We start from the raw sequence: 22,890 nt of genomic DNA, 5'->3' as shown, positions 1-22,890 counted from the left end.
CAGTAAACACCAAAAGTTACTGTACTGTTTTGGGTTTGGGTTTTTTTGTTGTTTTTTGTTTGTTTGTTTGTTTGTTTTGTTCTGTTTTTTGTTTTTGTTTTTCTGGTAGAATTAAGGAAACAGTTTATTTTTAACTTCTCCAAACTCGCAGTCCTGAAGACACTGGTTATTTAACATCTTCAGTTATTATACAGTGGCCAGTTACTCATGTTTTCCCTTGACTTATATGTAAAATAGCAAGTGGGTTATTTTCTGCTTTACAGGATTGTTGGAAGTTAAAGTATGAGTATTAAATTGTGTGCATTCCTCTTAGTACAAAGTTTAGGATATTTCAAATAGGTCAAAAGTACTTGATGTTCTGAGTGTTTGGAGAAGCAATTAAACGTGTCTGCAGCTGTTTCAACGTGCAGCTGAATTGTGAGCTTGGTAGAGGCATCTAAGTACTTGTTTAAGGCACCAAAATGCTTTTTAAAAAATCCTCTCCTGTTAATGGAGTAAGAAAAAATAATTTATTTTCATTTTTTATCTGAATTTCTAATCAGGCAATAAACTGTGAAACTGACTTTGTTTTAGAAAGGAATTGCTCGAAGTTGGGCAAGTTTCGCTGCTTTTTTTGGTCAAAACTATAGTAACTTTATCATACAAAACTTGCAGTTTCCTGTATCTTTTGTTCCATTCTTAATGTAGTTTTAGCTTTCTGAATATCATATTTCCAGGTGGGCATGTGCTGCTTTGAATGGTCTGAGAACACTGAATGGGTAAAATAATCTTGATTCCAAAGTACAAGTTTAGAAGAGCTAGGAATGAATATTTTCCAATTTATTTAATTAGATTAGTTGAAAATAATGTTAAGCAGTACCTGCAGTCACTGCTGTTACAGTGGTTGCTACCATTGGTTGAATTACCTTATAGTCTGTTGATAGTTACCATTTCAGGCTTTTTAATGCTTAATGTGGAATATTACTTTTTTTTTTATTGTAAATTATGGACTTGTTGAATGAGGTAAGTTGAATGTTTCCTTAAAGGTGGTTTTGATAGTTAGTTCAGCGTTGTGTTTTGGTGGAACATACATACCCAGCCAGTGGGGAAATAAAAATCTGTATCAGACTCTTAAACATTTTAAAATAATGTCAGATGTTTCTTGGGTTTGGCTGTTCCTTCCTCTGTAGTCAGGGGTTTTTTTTGTAGTTGATCGGGGTTCAGACAGACATTTAGATGTTTTAAACTTAATATGAGTACATTACACTTGTCTTTTAGAAACGGCAGCATGTATCCTACTGGCCTTTTTAAACACACCCCAAGGAAGAGGATCTTGAAAGCCAATGAGAGAGGGCTCATGCTTCAGCAGGGCAATGCTAGGTATTTTAGCAAGGTGTTAACAAGAATTTTCAGTACACTTCTGTGGGGTTTTTCTACTTGCCTCTTTACTTAGGAGTGTATCAATAGATGCTCTGTAGCAGAAAGATGAGCTTCAGCTTAAATTTTTTGTCAGATACCTGGCAGGGCTGCTGTTCTGCAGGTGACACTTCCATTGAATTGAAAACCGTCAGTGGTTGATGTTGTAATTACTTTAGATTTATTGCAGCTACTTAATAGGTATAGATCTCACTGAAAACTTAAATTCATCAAAATTCTTTCTAGATTAACTGGTGAGGGCAGATGCAACAGCTTGAAGAAACAAAGCAAATAAAATTGATGACATTTTTCTCTCTGTAATATGCATTTGTATTACACATCCATAAATATTGCAGCTCAAGTGTCCCGGACTGCTCCTTGAGAAATCCTGCGACTAAAGATGCAACAATTAAGTTTACAGTCAAAATATGATGTTTTAATTTTGCTACCAGAAACACTGGATTCAAATAACGTGCTGAAGTGGTATTAGCTGTATGCTGGTTGTAACTTGATTTCAAGAGCGTTTTGCGTTGTTAGAAACAGCTATTACTTTTAGATTATATTAATGACTGAAGCACAGATGATACAGTGATTTATAGAAAGGATCCTCTTCCAAATGAGTGAGCTTCCTCTTTCTTCCTATGTATCTGGGTTTCATAACATAGAAAAATTTGGAGAGAGGTGGGGAGGAATGTGGCAAAACAGTAATCGGTCCAAATAACTGCAACTCTATTAAAGTAAATTTCTTTTTGAAGTTACACAACTTTTATTTTTCTTCCAAAGAAATAACGTAAATATTGCATAAGTAGTCATGCATGTTCCTTACTCCATTAAGACAGAAATTACATGATTTCAATGGCTTTTGTTCTATAAAACATGTTACCAGAAACACTGCCATTTTAAATGTGTACTTTCTCACAGAGTGGATGTTTTAGGAGAACTGCACTCAATATCCACAAAATAGCAATGGGTTGGGAGAAATACGTGGTAATTGGAAGTAGGCATCAAAGGACCTGCAAAAAAAAGGCATCCTAGTTTGATTTCTACTATTAGGGATGTATCTTTTGGGGAGTAAACTTTGGATGAGCGATCTCCCTGGCAGGAATGAGAATTGTAGCCTGTCCCAAAATATCCCTAGGGAGGGAATGAAAAATTCATAAGGCAAAATGGAGAAACAAAACTTCTTGCAAGGGAGCACCCTTCAACAGCATTTTTGTGAGCTGTTCCTAGGAAAGAAATGAGAAAGCTTGCAAAAATAGACTAGTACTTCAGATTTTATGTCTTATTGAAGTATTTGCTGCAAAAAGCACAGCTGGGAATGTTGGTCTCTATGGGAACACCTTACGGCTGTACTTAGGAAAAGTAAATTAAGTGTACTTAAGGTTTTGGTAAGGCTTCATTGGAAGTGTAGTAGTATTTTTAAGGGGAAAGAGTAGAAGAATTTCTTACACATTTGGGTTTGGTGAACCACTTGTCTCATACTTTTTAAGTCAAAGAAAGAGTACCAAAACTGTCACCTCTATTTGAGTGAACCTGTTGGTGGCAGGAGGCAGAAAGGAACTTGGCTTAATTTTGCAACTACAGGTTGTGAATTTGGTCATTGGTGGAGAAAAAACATCTATTTATCAAACTGTGCAAACTTGATAAGGAAATGACCTGATCATAGGTATGGTGCCTGGCAGTGTTCTTTAAGCTTGGTTCACGCTTTGACTTGAAAAATGAATTAATTGGCTGAAATGTGTGGCTGGTAGGTAGCTTGGTGTTTTACACGCTGCGCGGTGCCAGTGGAGCACAGAAAAAGGGGGCTTTTATAGCTCATCAGTAACTTCATACTGATTTCATGGCATAGATTCTTAAGGAAAATGCAGCCTGGGATTGCAGAGGCCATGTGTGTGTGTCTGTACCACGTGTGAGTGTCTGTCCGTCTGTCTGTACATTCATACTACGTATAATAAGAAAACACACTCTCTTGAAGTGCTTTTCTTTAGCTTGTTTTTCGCTCTTTTTTTGTTTAATCAACATTGGTTCAAAGACTGTTGCTTGGTTGTTTTTCTTTTTTTTATTATACTAGCTTTAAATTAAATTAACATTTGAGGAAAAACGTTAACTGCTTTGGTTGCGTGATGGTCTCAGATGCCCACACGCTGCTCGTCCATATCTGCTTTTCCTGTGTTTTAGCTACTCGGCATTCGGTGAGTTGTTCTTTTCTGCCTTTCCCACCATGTTACATGTAAGCACAATCCAAGGCAGAGCAGATCGGATACTGTACATATTTTTGCTCTATAAACACATGCTTGTTTACATTTGCTTCATTGCCGTTTTGACTCTAATCCTCTTCCGATGCCAGAGGGTATCAGCCGTGACTAACAGACTCTGAGATGCTGCCATTTTGACCCCATGTGCTGCTCATATTTCCATTTGTTTGTTTCTCCTCTGCCTTCCCTCGCAAGTATTTAACAAATTATTATTAAATATCTTCCAGGACTTAAGAAGCCAACCTGGGAGCAATTCAAAAGAGTCGAGATACACAAACATATGTTCTGGTTACTAACTCGTGTTTGTTACTTTACGGTTGAAGGCAAACTTAAGTGTTGAGTCCTGATTTGTTAGTGCTGCACATAAAATGGAAAAAAAACAATCCCCTTTTTTTGCAAATAGGTCTTCTTTGCTGTACAAAATTCAGTTCTGATTGACTGTTGCAGCTTGACTGTAAGTACTAATATTTGGCAAAACCTTCTTAAAATAAACCCTCTGACACCCATGCAATTAGTGCTCACTTACAGCACCCTGTAGAAGCACAGCATTGCAGATTTTGCATCTTTAAACTTCCAGGTCTTTGCTGATCCAGCTTCACAAAGCCATGACGTTACAACCAACGTTGCAAATGAATCAAATTCTTTTTATCAGCAGAAAAGGCTGGTTTGGATTCACAGGCCACATCTGCTGGTGAACTTTGTGCAGTCTGCCTTTTTTTTTTTTTTTTTTCTTTTTTTTTTTTTTTTTTTCTCTTTTACTAGAAGAAAGGTTTGTTTGTTGGCCGCCCGCTCGGGGCGGGACAGGAATGTAATGCATGCACAGACTGCGCAGTATTTCCTGTTCAACTGCCGCTCCAAACCTCGGCGCTGGGAAAATCTCCAGATTGAGCAAAGAGTGAGCTGCTCAAACAACGAAGAAATGCTGCAGCTTCTGAAACACTTTGATTATTTTACAGAAAATATGTGGGGTTTTTTTTTAAAGTGAATCTTCATGGTGTACTACTGCTTTAAATGTATCAGATTCTGTGGCTATTGCTTCTACACTATTTATAGACTACTGTGGCTGAGACTAAACATTAAATTTACTGAAGCACCATAGGTACAGAGACATGGCTCCATAATGTCACTGCAAAAAGTTACGTTTCTTTTGTAGCATAATACGCCTCAATAATGTTGCCTGCATAGTTCAGTTAGCTTCATTTTCCAGCCAGTTAAAAATGGTAGTGATCTTTTGGTACTGGAGCTACTTCTGCATTGTTTGCAGTATTTTATTTTGCCCTTAAACTGTTTTGAAGCATTGCTTTTCCATTGCATGAATTTTACTTCAGAAGTGAAATATTTTGTTTTAGCAAAAGGGAAAAAAAAACTTTGATCGCTTTTGCCAACAGACACTAAACTGCAGCCTTGTCATGTGTGTAGTGTGAAAGTCTGATGAGGGGGGTTATTTCTTTCAATTTTTTTTTTTTTTAAGTGGTTCTGGTCCTTTGTACATGTGGCAGCTCTGTTATGGTTTCAGACTACCAGATGATGGAAGAATGTCTGTGGGGTGTGGTTAGTTACTTACTTTATTTACTAGTTTTCTTGGTTTTTTTTTTTAAGCAGGTGTATGTTTTGAGAATTTATATCCATAGGTTCTCTGGAACATACGAAGTGCTGTGGCCCTTCTCAAAAAAGGCAAATAACTAGGAAAAGATTTGTCTGTGAACTGCGTGTATATGCATATACGCGTGTGTATGTGTGCATATAGGCATTAAGAAAATGCCGTACATCCTTGTAGCTCCTTTCTCAGTGTGTTCAGCTGTGATTTAGCCCTACACAAAAAGGAAGCGAGCGTGCACAGGTCAGCCTTGCCAACCCGGGCTCCCTGTTACGGGCCCTCGATTCTCTCTTGCAGGATGCGAGATGGGGGGGTGGGTGCTGGTGCAGGACGGGCACCGAGCACACCCCGGGCTCTGCTCTAGCTCAGAGGGGAACCCAGGCGAGGCTGGATGGGCACACTCAGCTCCTGTTGAAACGCCACCCAGCTATTTACGTCGAAGGCAAAGGTGCAGCAGCTCCCTGGCTCATCTTGCTGGAGGAGTTACTGGAGCGCTGCTGGAGGCGGACATCTCCAAACTGCAGCTTTGTGTTCTCATCCGTCGTCTGTCTCTGGCTGTTCCAGTGGCAAGCGGTACGGGCAGAAAAATGAAAGTGCTAAGTGTTAATTAGTTCCTTCCTGGATTGCAAGGAGACCTACTTTTCAGTCTCGTGGAGATACAGAGCTATATGTGCTGCTGCTTGAAATTGGAAGTGGTCTCAGTGTAGCCCTGTTAGCTTCTCAAGCGCTGGAGCAGGAGAGGAGACAGCCAAAATCTGCGCGGTTTAATTTGGATTTGACGGTGTTTCACTCAGAATTTAGTTCTGAGTTAATTAGGTGGTTAAAACAGTTTTCAACTTTTCAGCTTCATTATGAAACGTGGTTGCCCCTGAAAGAGTGGATCTGCCTTTAGTCTTCAAGCTGAATAAATGCAAGGAGTTGGGCTCTGACAGGTGAATTCATTTTAATAGTATTTCCTAGTAGCAACACTCCTAAATTCTTCAATACTGCAACACTGCAAGACAGCACAGCTGTTTAAGGCTTACACGAGAAGCTGACATATACGATATGAAGGTTATACCACATGTATGTCCAACCAAACCTTAGTGTTCAGACTGAAGTGTACCAACTGCTTTATGGTTTTGGAATTGGCCTCGGGATCTGTCAGGGTTTTGTGCCGTTTTGAGCTTTTTCATGGTTTGTTATCACTTCTTGGTAGTTAAGAGGTTTCTGTGGACAATTACTGTTTTTAACATTTACTAGCTATATCTCATGATGCCTCACAGCCTTGTACAGAGAGAGCAGTGCTGAGTTCTCAGTCATGTATTTAAAAAGTGACTTCAAAATTTCACTACTTTTGATCCTTAGAAAATGAGCATCCAAAAACCAATGGCAGGTATTTAATCTACCTGGATTTGAAGACTGTAATAAGTAATTTATGTAGGGCAAAAGAAGTTTTTTGCTTTAAGCTGCCTCAACAAAAATGTTTCCAAAGCTTTGTTTGGTTAGGTAGAAGTCTTTTTTTCTTCGTACAGCTTTAGTTGTCTTGAATTAATGTTCTTCCCAATGACTTTTCTCCCTTTGTCCTTGGTACTACATGAAAGTGTATTTTTATAGGACTTTCACAGGTTTGGAAAGCAAACTGTAGGGTTCTGATATCCACTAGATAACTTCTCTTTGAATGAGATAAGTTCTTCTTGCATAACCATTTGATCTTAGCGTACGGGTGCAACCTTCGAGCTTGTTTTCCAAAACATCATGGAGTGAGTTTATAAGAGTAATGTTCAATTTTTCCTAAATTTCCTAAAAGTTCATAAATCATACTGACATTTTTTCAGATCTAAGTGCAGTGACCTACTTCAAGTAGATTAAAGTGAGATAAAGAATAGATTATCTCAAAAGTAAAAATAAGTTACTTGGTTATTTTTCCCCATGTCCCCACCTGTCTTACCGATTTAAACTTTTATTTCTTGGTCCTTAACGGTGGAATCAGCTCCATCCAGAGCAGACTAATGCAGTGTGTGGGAAAGGGTTTGGTGGGGAGGGGGAGTTAAATGTTTTGGAAATATTTTTCTTTTACTTAACTAGTGTGGGATCTCTCCCTTCAAATAAATAATTCCAGTGGAAAATCCAAAACCTAAAGTTTATTTAATTATGTTTCAGGGGGAAAGGAGGTCTCTAGTTTCAGTTGAAATTAAGGTAATTCTGGGGTATATCGTTCCGAATATAAATGGAGCAATTTCCTTGGATTATACATGTTTGAATGTTAAACCAGTTGTGGGCAGTTGTTTCAGGTATGTGATAGTGCTGTTGTTTCTATATTTTCTGCAAAGCTTACATGGAAGATTAAACATTTCATTGATAAACTGCAAGTGGCATTTAAAAACAAAGTTATATGGGCATCACGTGCAGGTTTGGCACCAAGTATTGTAAAATAATTTCTATCTTGGTCGATACCTCACAAAAATAGGAGCTGTGTAAGCAGTTAATGATTTTTTTTTTTTGCTACTTAGCTGTTTCAAGCTTGAGTCAGGTAGGATATAAAATTTTATTTTTCTAGTAAGATCAGATACAGCTTCTTAAGAAAACTGAGAAATTCTGCATCTCTGATCATGTATAAGTTTCAAAACTGCTTCCTTTTGAAGAAAAGCTTTGTTTAATACTTCTTTATTCTGACTCATGTCTTTCCATTTCGTATTATAAACAAACTTGTTAGTGGAGAGCTCACAATACACAGATGTTAATTTTACTGCATTTAGCAAGTTCATCTGTAAGCGCAAAGAAAATCTCTTCATTACCCAGTTTGCATTATTTGGGAGCACTGGCTATTGCTTTCATTTAATTAGGAAAAAATTCAGCAGTAATGAGTTCACTCGTGTACTAGAGAGGGGTGGACTGGATTAGGAGCCCTCCAGTAGTCCCGTGGTGGCTTCCTGCAGCAGCGAGGGGTTTGTTGTACGACAGCTGCACAACAACCTGTTGTAGTTTCACACCACTACAGCAAAATGCGATGGGAGAAGAAGCCCTGAGCTAAACTTTTTTAGAGTACAGTTCATGAGGGAAAAGCTTTTTCTTGACTGTGTAACTTGTGCTGCTGTTGGAACTGCACATTTCTGCCTCTAAAGGATGGTTTGAGTGAAAGGAGGTTTGAGAAGGTGCCGTAGATTACTTCTATTAGCATGCTCTTGTATTAATCTCCATTATAACATTTGTCTGTAATATTTGAGGTTTGTTGTTTGGGTGGTTTTTTCTTCCTGTTCTCTTTGTATAACCACCCAGTATGGTTGCATATCTTCCATTTAAGCTTATATGATTATATGCAGTAATTTATTTTGAAACTTGTCTTTATCTTTCCTTGAACCCCTCCCCAGGCTTAGTAATGCTGTGGGTTTGTTAGGGCTTGCCAGAAGACCTTGATAAGCATGGTTCTGTGGACAATCTTTGGATTCCAGAAACTTGCAGGCAATTCAAGAATTAACTTACCTGCAAGCAGTGGGTAGCACACAGGTTACAAGCAGTCATTAGAAATAGCATTTGGAGATTATAGGTGAGACCCTACACTTTCAAATCAGGGGAAACGTGCACCAGAGGACTTCCCTCCTAGGCAGGAAGAGCTGTGCTTCTGATTCTGTCTGCAAATAATCTTTTACAAATTCAGATAATTTGACAAAGTGCTTTGCTGAAGGCTCTTGCAGACCTCCATGAGATCCTTGGGGAAGAAGTTACACAAGGATCTATACAGTCTGCTCTTCAATGTAGCATTAAACCATACGGAAAAGGGAATAAGGAAACTGATAGAATTTGTAAGAGTAAGGGGTGTATATTTTTTTGTGCACATATATGAATGTATGTGCATCTGTGTATAGACGTAAAACTTTGAAGAGTTGTTGGAAGGCGGCATGATTTTGCATGACTGGCCTCTAAAATAGCAGATGAAATTAAATGTAGATACAAGTGAAATGTTATGCATGGGAGGAGATAAGAATTCTTGACTTACATTTGCAGTGATGCCTGAAATATCTACTAATGAAGAGATCTTGGTCTTACAAGATGATCTTCTGAAAAATCACATTAGCCCAATGCCTATTTGTTATAAAACTCAAATAAGATATTAGGAAATAAGTAAGAGAACAAAGCATTGTGTGGGTGTATAAATTCATGCTGCTCTCCTTTCATCCTGGATATTGTGTGTGGTTCTAGTCCCTCTCCTCCTGCTCAAAAATATGAATTGGAGACGGTACAAAGGTAAGAAACAAGGGGGGTCAGAGTTATGAAACAGCTAAACTGTTGACTGAGCTGTGGACCTTCTTGCCACAGGATACTTTTGGCACTAAAGGTCGGTGTAGGTTCAAAATGCGGTGGAACAAAGTCAGGGAAGAGGAATTTGTTGAGGACAGTTATATATGCAGTTGATGTCTTCAGGTAAAAAGGTCCTTAAACTGCTGTTAGAGAGCACCTGCGGTGGTGTTAAGGGAAAACATCGCTCGCATCTTGCGTTATTCCTTTCTTCAACTCTCCTGCAGATATCTGCTGGTTACAGTCTTCTCTGCTTTCACATGTTTTCATATTGTGAAGTTGTTTTGCCTGGACTTTTCTGGTATGCAGTGCTTACGTGTTTGGTATGCAGTGCTTAAGATGTAAAAGGTCACTTAAAGTTGTCTTCAGCTTTCAGTGATGATAGGGGTAATGAGTATAGTACTTCTGTTTATGTCATAGGAAATCAGTTCCAGAAATCAACGTTATAACTCCCAAAAGATGGAAGGAGAAAAAAGAACAAGTCCTCTAAAGTCCATGTTCCGGATGCTGCTCAGACTTGGAGTTCAGATAATTCAGTTTACCATTCCAGTATCGTTACTATCTGGTCTTACCTATGGGCTTTTAAGGAACACTGGGTTTTGTCCTCTGAAGTTTTTTTTTCCTTTTTAAAATTTGCTGGCATCCAGACTACCTGCATTTATGGTAGTGATTCAATATTAATGCTTCTTTACACCTTTAGAGTTATAGTTGTTATATTTGTACTGTCACAGCTTCAAGAAAAGTAAATCTAGCAAACAGCACACGTATTGCATGTGGTCTGGTGTAACTAAGGAAGGAAAAACTATTTTCTGTGCTGCACAACACTGTCATAGGTGCTAAAAATGAGATATGGTGCAAATCTTCTCTACATATCCGATACCTGTGTATGTTAATACAGCATGGCATGTAAAGCTGCTTCAGAACTTCTGTTCCTTACTGCATCTAACATTATAATTTAAGTCGCAGTAAAGCATCTATAATATATTATTTTAAAACTCAGATCTTTTTAAAATGGCATCTAAGTTAGTGGAAAGACCTATTTGAAACACCACTGTATTATGAATGGCAAAATTTCCATGATGAAGAACAAACTGAAGGATTATTTTTCCTAGAACAGTTATTTCAGTAAGTGAAAGTGAGTGGCCAGATTTTAAATGTATAATTTGATCAAGGAAGACAAGTATTCTTAAAAGATTTGAACAGATCAGTAGCTTTTGTCTGAGGTTTTTGAATGTTTATTTAGACTATTTACTCTGTTTATTGCCTCTTTCTGTCCTCTATGTAGAAAAGATACAAATGCTAGTTCTTAAATGGTTATGTTGTTCCTGTTGATCTGCTGTGCAGCTGAGGCTGTAAGTCATGAATTTTAAAATGCTGCTGTAATTCATACCCGACTGGAAGGCTTGCTCCGAGCAGCAAGATGTGAACAGCTCTCTGAGGGGTCACGAAAGATGAGGAATTCAAGTGTCTCTTGGCCACATGTGTCTTTACAAAGCCGTAGCCACCAGAGCCCATACAGGATCCCTCCCTTAAACGATGTAGTTGTTACTGGGCAGAATTCTTCTTGGAAATTTGGGACTTCATTCTGTAATCTGTTAATATGGCTCTTCACCTCTCCGGACCATCCATGGTCTGATCTTCAGCATTAAGAGGACAGACACAATGTGGTTCAGGTAAATTTTTGCCTTACGTGCTGTTTATATGCATTGACCTCCCAAAGACTAAGCTCAGAAGTACTCTGCAATATTTCTTACACAAACATTTGGTAATTAGTTTTTCTTGCTTAACACCAACTTCTTAATAACTTTATAGAAATGGATCTAGTATTGAAGACCTAGCAAGGCACCAGCCTAGAATATAAACTGGACTTTATTATAAAATGCAGTCTTGGCTTTGGGAGGACTCTTTTATTCATACAAATTGTTTGAATAATAAATTTTAATGTTATGTTCTTGTACCTTACGAAGTCCAGGAAAAACAAAAGCTTATGATAAATGCTGTGTACGAGTGCTTCTGTTTTAAGCATTCAAATGTGATTATTTGCTGTCGTATTTTTAAGTAGATGCTGAAAACAAAATACAAATTAAGAAAGTTTCTGTGGCACTAGTTGTAGGGAACAGGACACACAGCATTGTTCTTCCTATTCTAATTTCAGCATATTTCAGTGTTTAAGGTCAGAAAGGAGTTCTCCTTGCCTGGATGGTATTGCAACAAACTTGTTTGTGCTTGCACACAAGTTCTCTTGAGTGCTGTTTTTAAAAAGTCCTTCATAGCTGCACAGATATCCTTTGGGGATTTCTAAACTCATGTTTTCGCAAATTCGTTGCAAACAGAATGTAACATTTTGAGAATGAGTCTTCTACTGTAATTTATACCACCAATGGTCAGGGTTTGCATATGTTTTCTGTTTAACTGGAGTATTGAAAAGCAGTGTTCAGACTGATTTCAGTTTACAAATGTTTTTAAAGTAATGAAAGACTTAATTAAACGCACAGACGCAGACAAATCTGTGCACAATTCTGACTTTATTCTGTTATCTGAGCATTTTTTAAATTGTGAAAGTTTATAAAACCCATTTAGTTTTCGATACCAGTACACGTTCCTCTTAGTAGCAGTTAATAACTGAACTTGAGCATTGCCAGTTCCCTTAAGGCAGAAAAATATTTAGTCAAATATAGAAATACGTACTATATGTAGAACAGAAAATTACTGTTGGACCTGTTGGACGCTTTGCAAGTGCTTTGAGAGGAGAAGGTATCAATGTCTAGCTTATGCTAACTCTACAAAATCCTCTGATTTTGTTTATCTTTTCAGAGAGTGCTTGAAAGTTCATTCAAAATTTGCACCATGAGGCTTTGTCGTCAAAGCACGCACGTGTACCTACCTGCACACCTCTTGACTTCAGGGTGCAATGGTATCCCTTCAGTCTTCCCAGGGAGATGCATTCCATTTCATACACAACTCTTCTTTCATTGAAATTTTCTTGATATTTTAATAATTGTATTATTTGTATTTCTGTTGTCAGTTGCCTTGATTGCACTTGATATATTTGTGATGTCAGGAGGAAGGTAGATGTATGTGGCAGTTCTGTAATCTGAGAGAGAAGGAAAGATGGGGAATTAGATGTTGATGTGTGTAATGGGACTTACTTAAAGAGAACTTCTCTTACCCTCTAACTTTGCGATGAGGGGGTGTGTTCTATTCCTTCTAATGCCAAATGTAAATAAACTATGCAGTGTGTAGATGGCTGTTAATCTGTTTAGTGCTACAACTTTCATAACACCCTTTTTTCTCAGCATAATCCACCTTCTAAAGTTTTTGCTACTTTAAGATACGCTGCTGCATATCTGTGAAAAAAAAAAAAAAGCGAAATACCTTTTCAGGCTTGTTTGCATGTGTTTTACATTAAATCTTTTGTTGGCACTGAAAAGGAAGCCATTAATCTCTACAGTCTAAGATAGCTTCTCCATTAAGCAGAGGAATAAGTTGGCCCTAGCTAAGGTAAGGCAGGACAGCAGAGGGGAATGCCTGTCTCTGGCAGGGGTGTGTGGTATTCATGGTAATAATTGTAGTTAATGAAGGAGTTATTTACAAGATGCATATGAGGTGGTTGTCTCTCGTGTTACCATGTGATGTTAGCAAGGGTAGCATTCAGTACCATATGTTGCAGTGGTATAAACAAACATCGAAATACAAGGGCTGCACGAAAGGCAGCAGATTATTTTAATGAGTGTTCAAGATCTAATTTGGGGGAGTTTGAATCTTTGTGAAATCACTAGATGTCTTTACATGCATTGCTTTTTTTCCAAACTGTTGCTTTTATCTACAGGTTTTAGTCTTCAGAAATGCTACACTTGCTTTTATTGAGCTGTATATAATTTTTTACCAGTTTATTTTTTTTTTTTATCCTGATAGACCAATAAGCAAGTTGAAGAGAAAGGCCAGGACTCCTGTTTGTTTAGTAACACCATCCCCAGACCTGTTCCTGCAGCCAGTGTTGCAGCTCACATTGCTGCCTCTGTGTTGTGTCTTTTGTCCTCCAGCAACACTGTCAAACAATAACGGAGGAAACTCAGAAACATCTCAGATCTTTTTCTGACCCTCGCAAGAGTTTAAATGTTCCACAAATGATTATGTATTTGTCTAGAAAATACGCGTGGACATCAGTAGGCATTTATTGTATCTCTTTTGTTTCAGATCAGTCCCATTTGCTTCCTCAGTTCAGAGAGAGATTTTAGCTACAAGTTTATTTCATGTAATTTACAGTATCTACTTCAGATATTTCTAGGAAAACTCTTAGTGTCTTAGTGTATGGCAACACCTTTGACTGTGCAGAGATCCAGGTTGGTTAGTAACAGGCTGACGTCACCATGTGAGTTTTGACAAAGAAAAAATGTGTTGAAATGGAAGGACAGGGGTCTCAATATGATGGAAAATCTCTGTGAGGTTATCTTAAGACCAAAAGGACTTCTGAGGTAATAACCGTGCATTTTAAATTCAGTCATTGTGGTGTGGAAAACTAGGTCTGTGCTACATGAATTTATTTTTCTGCTGTTTTGTTTTTATTTTTCCCTAGTGTCCCAATGTAATATCAGCTTGAAGAAGCAGAGGAGTCGAAGTATCTTTAGCACCTTATTCTGCTGCTTTCGTGACTACAATGTCGAACCACCATCTACCAATAGCACCAGTGCTCTTCCTCCTTTGGTGGAGGAGAATGGAGGACTTCAGAAGGTTAGGCTTTTATCATATTTTGCTGTCATACGGGTCTTTTGTAACCAAAGTTTAACTCTGTGCTTTTGAAGGTTTGTCTTAAGTTTCCCTCGTGGGGAACATGCTATGAGTTACAGAAAAAAAATACTGTTTTGACGGTGCTAATACTATCTGTTCACCTGCAATTTAAAACTAACTTTTCTATGAAGGGTTTTGCCACTATCCATTTTATAAGCAAAAGACCTCTAAAACCTGAGTAAGGTCCTAAAAAAATGTGGACTTCTCATAAAATTTCAGATGCTGAGTTGTCTCTGGCTATGGTTCTCTTTTCCAGCGATGGGAAGATTAAAATATGTCCACCAGCGCATAGTGGAACCTCTTTGAATGTCAGCTGAAAAGATTCTCAGTGACATAAAAATGGTTCAAAAAGGGGGAGAACCATAATAGTTCGGACCTTTTTTCTAGCCAATTCACCTATATTTAATGCACGCTGAGTCCAGATGTGTATCGGGTTTTGGCTGTTTTTCCAGGTTATCAAGTTTTGTTTACCTAATAAGTTAAATTACTTGATAGAAACCTTTAGCACTTCAAAGCATTGAATGCAATAGCAGCATGTTACTTTCTTTGAGTTCTAGTAATTATATTGTTTTGCCATATTTATAAAATCATAACATTAATGAATGTGTATGTTCTTTTTAAATCTGATAACATTTGAGAGCATTTGCAATACAGGAGTACCTTCTTTTCCATACTGTGTTGTTTTTCAGCACTCTCAAAACCCCACTAGTGCTCTGCTCCTGAAACACCATTCCCCTCGCACTTTTACACTTCAAGAGTTTGTAAATACAGGTGTATCCATGATGGGGAATAGTAGAGGAAATGGAGATAGCTCTGTCTTTTTGCTCATCTGGTCTTCACATTAATTTTTCGTATTTGATGCAGCTGATTTCTTACCTACTTTGTCCAGTCCATTTTATTTTGTTTTGAATTTTGCTGGTTATGTTTGAATTTTGAAAAGCTCAGGAGAAAGAGCAGAGGAACTGTTTGGTGGGAGAGAGGAAAGGAAAGCAAATTAAAGTGATGGGGAGTAAGAATACGTGTGGAGGTAAAGTGTGAACTGCAACAGTTCATGCTGAAACTGCTCACGCAGAGGTAAAGTTTGCTGAAAATTCCTCTGCCAAGAGGAGGAATTGTATGTGTATTTTTAGACTTCTTTCTGTAGCCAAGGTACTTGACTGAAATGAGGGAAATCTAGCCTAGATGTGCTGAAGGGAAAGCTGAATAGTGTGTAGCATGTATGTGCACGTTCACCTGAGAAACAATGGGAAACGAGTAAAATTTCCCTTTCTACTATGCTAGAGAATGGAAAGGAGGCAGAAGTGAGGCTACCAGCAAAATTACAGCTGAGAAAATGGGAGTTCATTAGAAAGGAAAACATAAATAAAAAGAGTTTGTTTTTTCTATAGAAAATGTGAGTTAAAACTGTCTGAAGTCAGTAGTTTTCCGACTGCATTTTGTAAAACACTTAATTGCTTTATAAATATCTCTTAGGCCTTGAGCGAGCAATTGCATATATGTTCGTTCACACAAGTTTCCATCCTCACTCTACGTTACCTTAGTGAGCAGTTTTGAAGTTGTGCAATACTTGTACATGAGCCCAAGACACAAATTACAGAATTTGTAGAATTACCAGACTACAGCATACTAAAGTAAAAAAGATGAAGGAATATGTTAAAAAGAAGTATTAAAGAGTGCATTTTCTTCAAATAGAATGAAAGGCACTCAGATGAGTACAGATCTTCGTAGAAGAAATGAAGTATAGCTGAACTTTTGAGTAGTTCTTAAGTGAGTGCAAATAAGTCTGTGACGTTTCTATTTTAAATGCAGTATTAAAGACTAATAAGCTTTGTATGTGTTTTTTATGCTGTTTTTAAGTGCTAACATGATTAGTGTAGGTAGGAAATTCTTTTAAAGAAAGAAAAACAGCATTGAAGGCTTGTATATGTTTGAATATCCTTATGCTGTCAGACTAGTGCTTTTAGAGCTGTGTTTTAGAACCGTGCAGGCTGGCTGGATTTGATTGAGTTACGTTGAGCATCTTGTCTAGATTTAGAAGTGATAAGTAAGTTGGGGGAAAGTACATGAAACAGTGGGCCTCTGTTTCTAATTTGGTGAAATTAAATGTACAGGAATGACAAAATCACCTGTTTTAGAACAGAAAAGAAAAGAAACACTGACAACACACTGCTTAAACTCCTCTGCTGTTTAAAGCTCTTTTAACATTATTCTGCCTGCTAGGTTAGAATACTTTAAATTCTGTTGAGCTGTTGTTCAAATGGTCACTTATATCTGCTGTCTCTTTTGCATGCTTTATTAATTATCACATCACGGGTGACCTGTGACCATGGCCCAGTCAGTTCAAGTGTTGTGATCCTTTCCTTCAAAAATGGAAAATTACACAATAATGTTAAATAGTTACCATTAGAAACTAGTATAAAATGGCTTGGATGTACTTTCCTTCTGTCTTAATTGGTCAGTAGAGTTCTTACATGAAAACTGGTGATAAAGACTTCAGAGGAAGGAAAGGAATGGAGAAAGTTCCTGCTGGTTTCACAGGAATTCAGTGTTTGTTCTGACATATTCTTGAAGTTGATGTGACAAGCTAATTTCCTTCTAGTTAGGGGTCTCAATTCCTTAAATGCTAACCTGTTGTAAAGGAGGGAAAGCAGGGAAGAGTATTTTATAAAATAATTGAAAACACAGTTCTGAAATTTTGTTCAGAATAATTGCATTGTGCAATTTAATTTTTATTATTATTATTTTGCTGTAGTAGAAAAAATGAAATCAGTGCTTCAAATGAATCCGTGCTTCATTTAGTATTTTACAAAATGATGAGACTTGACTGTGCTTGGCAAGTCAAGTGTCATGTTACTTCTTCATAGGATTGGAAGAAACACTAAACTGAACATGGTTTTGAATAAACAGGGTTTGTCAGCTCTAACTTCTGTTCCATTAGGGGGAAAAAAAAAAAGCCCAAAAACCTCTTTAAAGTATTGAGTTCATTTTAAAACCTTTTAATCACAGAGCAGCTGCTTGTCCAAGTGCGACTCTAATACTGGTAATGAATGGTCCGTTCTGTCTCTAAAGTTTCAATACAACATTTTTCAATAATAACTTGTATTTACTGAAACTATTGTATATTTGTTTTGCTTAAAATGCGACAGCTTTTTAGTGCAGCACAAAGATGTATTCTAAGGTGTAAAATCTGTTACAGTGGGTATATCAGCCTGTCTGCAGCTTGGATGCCGAGCCAGATGTGTCATTGGGAGCACACAATGTCCAGCCTCATGAAATTCTTGCTAATTTTCTCCTGCTTCCTCAGCAGCAGGCAGCTCACCAACACCTTCCAGCCAGCATTTTTTTTGGGGGGGGGGGGGGGGGGGGGGGGGGCAGAGTGTTGGGAGAGGGTAGGTTTTTTGTTTTCTTCGAATAAATGAAAATCTCAATTTCTGTTCTTCAGTTAGCACCTTGACTCAATTTGTGTATTTTCTGGGCATGTTTCTGGATGTAAGGCTTTTTTTCTAGGTTAGTTTGTTACCTGAGTTTTGAAGTGTTTTCAGATACAGATTTCATTTGCAGACTTCAATGAGGGATCCAGATAAAGAAGGGTGAGAAAAGCTAGATGCAAACTAGCTCTTCCTTCCTTCTGCATTTACTCGTGGTGGGTGAGGGAGCCCTGACAAGTCTATCGGCACTTTGCCATTTCACTTACAACCCACTTCCACTAGAGTCATCTTTGCTTTTGCTTCACAGTTAGATCCAAATCAGGCGGATGGCTTCTGTTCAACAAGATGAAGCATGAATGAGGAAAGGTTTTTTTAGACTTGTTGGATTAGAGGAGAAGGTCTTGATCCACACTCAACAGGGAAGAAGACAGAATTAGAAGAAGGTTTATTCTGGGGGCAGCAGCTGCCCCTGCTGCTTTCCCTGTAACAGGAATGAAGCCAGAAAGGTCAAGTCCTTGAATTTCCACTTCACCCATCCAAACCACTACAAAAATTAGGCCTCCTCCTCCCCACTGCTTTTTGCTGCACAATGCTGTCATCTCCAAGGTAATGCTGGAAAGCTGTTTTGATGACCTATTGTTATGTCTCCGACACTCTTGTCTTCTTCAAGGATCTCTATTTATAACACAGTGCAAGAAAAAGGATCTTTTCCATCCCACGTGAATGTGGTTCACCAGAGTGGGAAGAATGGCTTATAGGGAGTGCGTTCTTGAGGTCAAAAGTTGTATCTCCATGCAAGAGATGTAGAGGAGCAGCATGAACATGGACTCTTTGATGGGGAGACTATTAATGGCATGCTTTCCAAACAGACATGGAAACCAGTCTCACTCTCCAGTGTGGAGGAAGATAATTGAGATTAATGTAGATAGTAGCACTTTCTCCTGATTAACCTTTGCTGATCAGAGCAAGAAAATTCCTAGTGTTTGGTTCTGTTGGTCGCCATCAGCATATGCAGTATGGCAGGTCTATTTAGAAAACAAACCCTCCCTCTGCATAGCTGTGTTTGGTTCATCTCCCTCTGCCTATGCATTCTGACCTCCTTTCCCTCCCAAAAAGTCTTCTACATGAAGAGACAAAGCTCAATATTCCAAGTCAATGAAAGAGTCAAATAGTAACTATCTTACTATTTTTAAAGAGCATATCACAGTCTAGTATAAGAAATTAGTATGATTAGTCTGTTCTTTTGATTAGCTTCTTCTCTAAAGGGGTTTATCCTTTAAAAGGAAACAGCTCCTCGTCTTTGAATACAGACTTTTCTCAAAAAAAGCAAAATAGTGTGGCCTGTCACTTGGTGCTCATTGAGGCCATACACGACCATAGGCAGACAGCATTAATGAACGGATGTGGTACTGAAAACGTTGCGTGTCTCAACCTAAAATTATGTAGTTAAGGGAAAAGGTAGGATTTATCGATTCATCTATATGTGGTGTGCCATGAGAAAAAAAAAAAAAAAAAACTGCTTTCAGTGGCTGGACAAATCAGTTCCTGGGTTATCTTAGTGACACAATGGGGAAAATCTGGCATTCTAGGAACAGCTTTGTCCTGTTACCAGCATCAGGAGCCCGTGGAAAGACTTCAACAAATGCCGTCATCTGTCATCTATTTCAAACGATACCGTTATAACCTGCTTCCCTTCCTGTTCCAAGGCACGAGGAAATGAGGCAGGACACTTTTAAAAAGTTTCCCATAGCAGGCTTGTTTTTAAAAAGCATTTGCCTGTTCATGAACACTTATGCTTTATCAAGACTTGCATTTATCTTTCAGCTTGTCTTTCCATTTGTCATCATTACCGTTTTGATTCTTGCTTAGGTACTTTGAGGGTTGCTATTAGAAAATTCGCTTTTTTTCCCTGTTTTTTGACTTAAGAAATTCCACAAGAAAAAGCAAACAGTAGTGCAAGTCCTTTAGCAATTTAGATTCTGGATTCCCATGAAAGTCAGGATTAACAGTAACACTGTGGGGTTCAGCTCTTGCTTCAAGGGAATGCCAAAATAGAAAGCAAGTTACACCGCGATGAGTGCCTCTTGAAGTCTGGGGGAAAACCTGTTGTGATACACAGCTATATTTGTGTCCACAAGTAAGATAATCTTGTACTGTAGCTGTGGATTTGCCTCTACCTCTCATACAGTTTTTGTCTGCTGACAGAAGAGGAGCTCCAGTTATATTTTATTCTCTCCACCAGTGAATGCAAAAAAAGCTGTTAAAAGCAAACCCGTGGGTTCTCAATCTTTGCTCTGCCTGTGTAACCATATCCTTGATAACAGTTTGATCACAGGCCAGCTAATCCAACTGGCACCTACTCAAATTCACTCCTTTCTCAGATGGCCTATGAACTTCAAATGATGTTCCTCTAACAGGAGTTACTGTGCTGAATTATATGTTTTTTTCTTTTTGCCATTATCTTGAGGAAAATTTGGATTCTTACCAGTTTTTGTGTTTATTTTTATAGAAATCAGATACTTCTTACTTAAGCAAACCTCTTGATAGTTCATGGTAGTTGCTGCTCTCCAGCTTGCTTCATCAACGTCTCTGGAGTTTGACCAAACTTCAGTAAAAATTTCTGCTGTTGTAGCAGTAAAAAGAGGACTTCAGAACTAATATTCAGTTATTTTTGTTTCAGTGATGTGTCAACATTATGTTCAAAACAAATGAGGACAAGACTTTTTCAGGTTTTTTTAGTCCTAATGTTGAAAACAGCTCTTTCAGTAGATAGTCACTTTGCTGTTACTGAGAGCCTGTGTTGTCTAAGTAATTAAAGAATAAAATCATCTACCTAAGCAACATCTGTTCTAGAAAGGTCAGCTTCATTTTTTTTTTTTTTTATGTTCAGTGCCCACCAGAAGACAAATACTTGTGTTTTGACAGGTTAGGAAAATTAGAAAATATAGTGTGTACTTCCCAAAATGTCTTACATACTGAGTTGGTGACCCTGTGACCAGCCTTCTCCATTTGGAAGCTGTAAATGGAACAGTATTTGTCTCTGTCAAGTCCAAGGATGAGAGGAAAAAGTCAAGTTGGCCGAGACTGTATTGCCTTCTCTCAAGTACAATACAGAAGTGAGACCATGGGAAGAGCACTGACACTGTTGCCTCCTGGGTGAAAAAAGTGGGATTCCTTAAATTAGTTTATCATCATTGTGTCCTTGTTGGACATTTTGCTGTTGCCTAATGAAAATGCTGGTTTTTCTGAGGCAATTGTTTCAAATGAAGTCAACTTCAAGGAGTGGGCTTCTGCCCTGCTACCAAGGTCTGGCTGAGCCTCTTGTTGCTGCAGTGAAAATAGACAAATATACCCATTAGTAGATCTTAAAGCTGAAAAAGTTACAGTAAATACAGGTACTTTCTTACTATCGTCTCCTATTAATCATAGCATGGGTTTTACCAGTGCAGTCTCCTAAAACCCATAAATGCCGATACACTAACCGACCATTTCAGCAACTAAAATGCAAGATCCCGTTTTTATTTTTTTTCCCTGGTTTCTTGAATACTTTGAACTTTTGGTTTAAAATGTTTGAGTGCTACATTTACTGCTTCAGACCTTTGTTCTACCCTTAAAAGCCATTACCCTTACAGTGATTTTTTTTCTTTTTCCCCAGGGTGACCAGATGCAGGTCATGCCTATACCAAGTGTATGTATTTTTATCCCTTTTTCTTTTAATAATTTTCATTACTTTTGCTTTGATTCATCTTATGTTGCAGTCTAACAGGTCTGTTTTGTGTTGCATGTTAACAAAAGAATTTTATGTTCTGTCTGTAATGTTATATACTCAGAGATGAATTGAACTGCACATGTTGTACAGGGACTAAAAGAAGAGTTTGGGTTTTATATGGTTTTTATTTTGCACCTCAGTTAAATTCATTTCTCAGTTTTTATTATTTTGAAAATACGTGAAGTAGTCTGAAAGTTTAAGTTACTTATTTTAATAGAGACAAAAGGTGACTCATCATCACTAGGTGAGACACAGTTACAAAAATATTTTCCTCTGATTTTTCCCTGTATTCCAGTTGAAAAGAAGAGTTAGAAACTGCATAATTGGTTTGAAACAAGCCACTTTAAGAAAACAAAGAGTACACTGACCACAGCTGCATTACTGCACTCGTTCAAGATGATGCTCTCAGTATCAGCTGCTTTTTTATGGGCCTTAATATTTCTGCTTATCTTCCCTGGATTAAACTCGGAATGCTGTTTGGCATCAGAATTATTTTTCAAAACTAAATAAAAGGAAGGGAAAAAAAAAGGTTATTCAAAGTGAAGCTTTTAATTTAATTAGATTTAACCTTTTTTGGTCAAAAAGCTGCTCCTTTTTTTTTTACTTGTTTTTTTGTGTGGAGGAAGACTTTGGCTTTTTGAAGCTGGAAATACTTTTTTTGAGCTCCTTTGCTGTTTATAGTACCTTATTATTGCAGAGTTTTCCAGGAAATAGCAGTGTTGATGTGTGGAGTTACTGACACAACCTTCTTTCTTGACATGTTTGGTAGCCCCTAAAGACCTGAATATTCTCCAAGATACTATTTTTTTCCTCTTTCCCTTCGTTGTCATGTAACCCAATATTACGAGACCTCCTATAAGAACCCCGTTGTGCTGCAGTGCAGTAGTGTCAGGAGATCACCGTAACTGTGCAGACCACTTTCCTCCTTCACCACTACTTCTTGGATTTAAGAACTGTTAGAAATTACTCTTTATTGCTTACCTGTTATTTCTAATATGAAATTACTTCTAATACGGCTGATGCATATATTTGGATGCATGTGTGTATGTATGTATACGCACACATGTACATGAATGTAATTTGAATATATGCAAGTCTCAGAATAGAAAACTTTGGATCTATGAAAATACTGATTTCTAAATTACTTTTCCCTTTACATACCTGCCAGATTCTGTTGGGTGACTGTAGTTACTTTAATAATCGTTATTTAAATGTAAAACATGTTTTGGTTGTGCTCTGACCTGGAATAAAATTTTACCTTAGAGTGAGTGTAGGTATTAATTATTAATTAAATAAGAATTCAAACAGACAAAATTTAGAAATTACAAATGAGTACAGTTTTGTCAGGTACAAACATGAAATGAGATACTCTGCTAGAACACT

General features: G+C 37.8%; 1 protein-coding gene across 3 annotated transcripts in view; it reads left to right on the top strand.

Annotated features, from left to right (window-relative positions):
• The window catches only part of CTDSPL (CTD small phosphatase like), an 82,539-nt gene that overhangs the window by 33,609 nt on the left and 26,040 nt on the right, over window positions 1-22,890 (top strand). For 2 of the 3 annotated variants that reach the window (XM_033002854.2, XM_033002855.2), the window contains exons 2-3: window positions 14,099-14,253; window positions 21,394-21,426. In XM_033002854.2, the coding sequence (XP_032858745.1) occupies window positions 14,099-14,253; window positions 21,394-21,426 (188 nt within the window). The remainder of the gene's footprint in view (window positions 1-14,098; window positions 14,254-21,393; window positions 21,427-22,890) is intronic. The other variant, XM_033002856.2, reaches the window with a different exon arrangement.

The sequence above is a fragment of the Tyto alba genome, unplaced genomic scaffold, assembly GCF_018691265.1.
Source record: "Tyto alba isolate M040663 unplaced genomic scaffold, T.alba_DEE_v4.0 Super-Scaffold_38, whole genome shotgun sequence".
Taxonomy (NCBI): Eukaryota; Metazoa; Chordata; class Aves; order Strigiformes; family Tytonidae; genus Tyto; species Tyto alba.
This window is presented reverse-complemented; position numbering and strand designations above follow the sequence as displayed.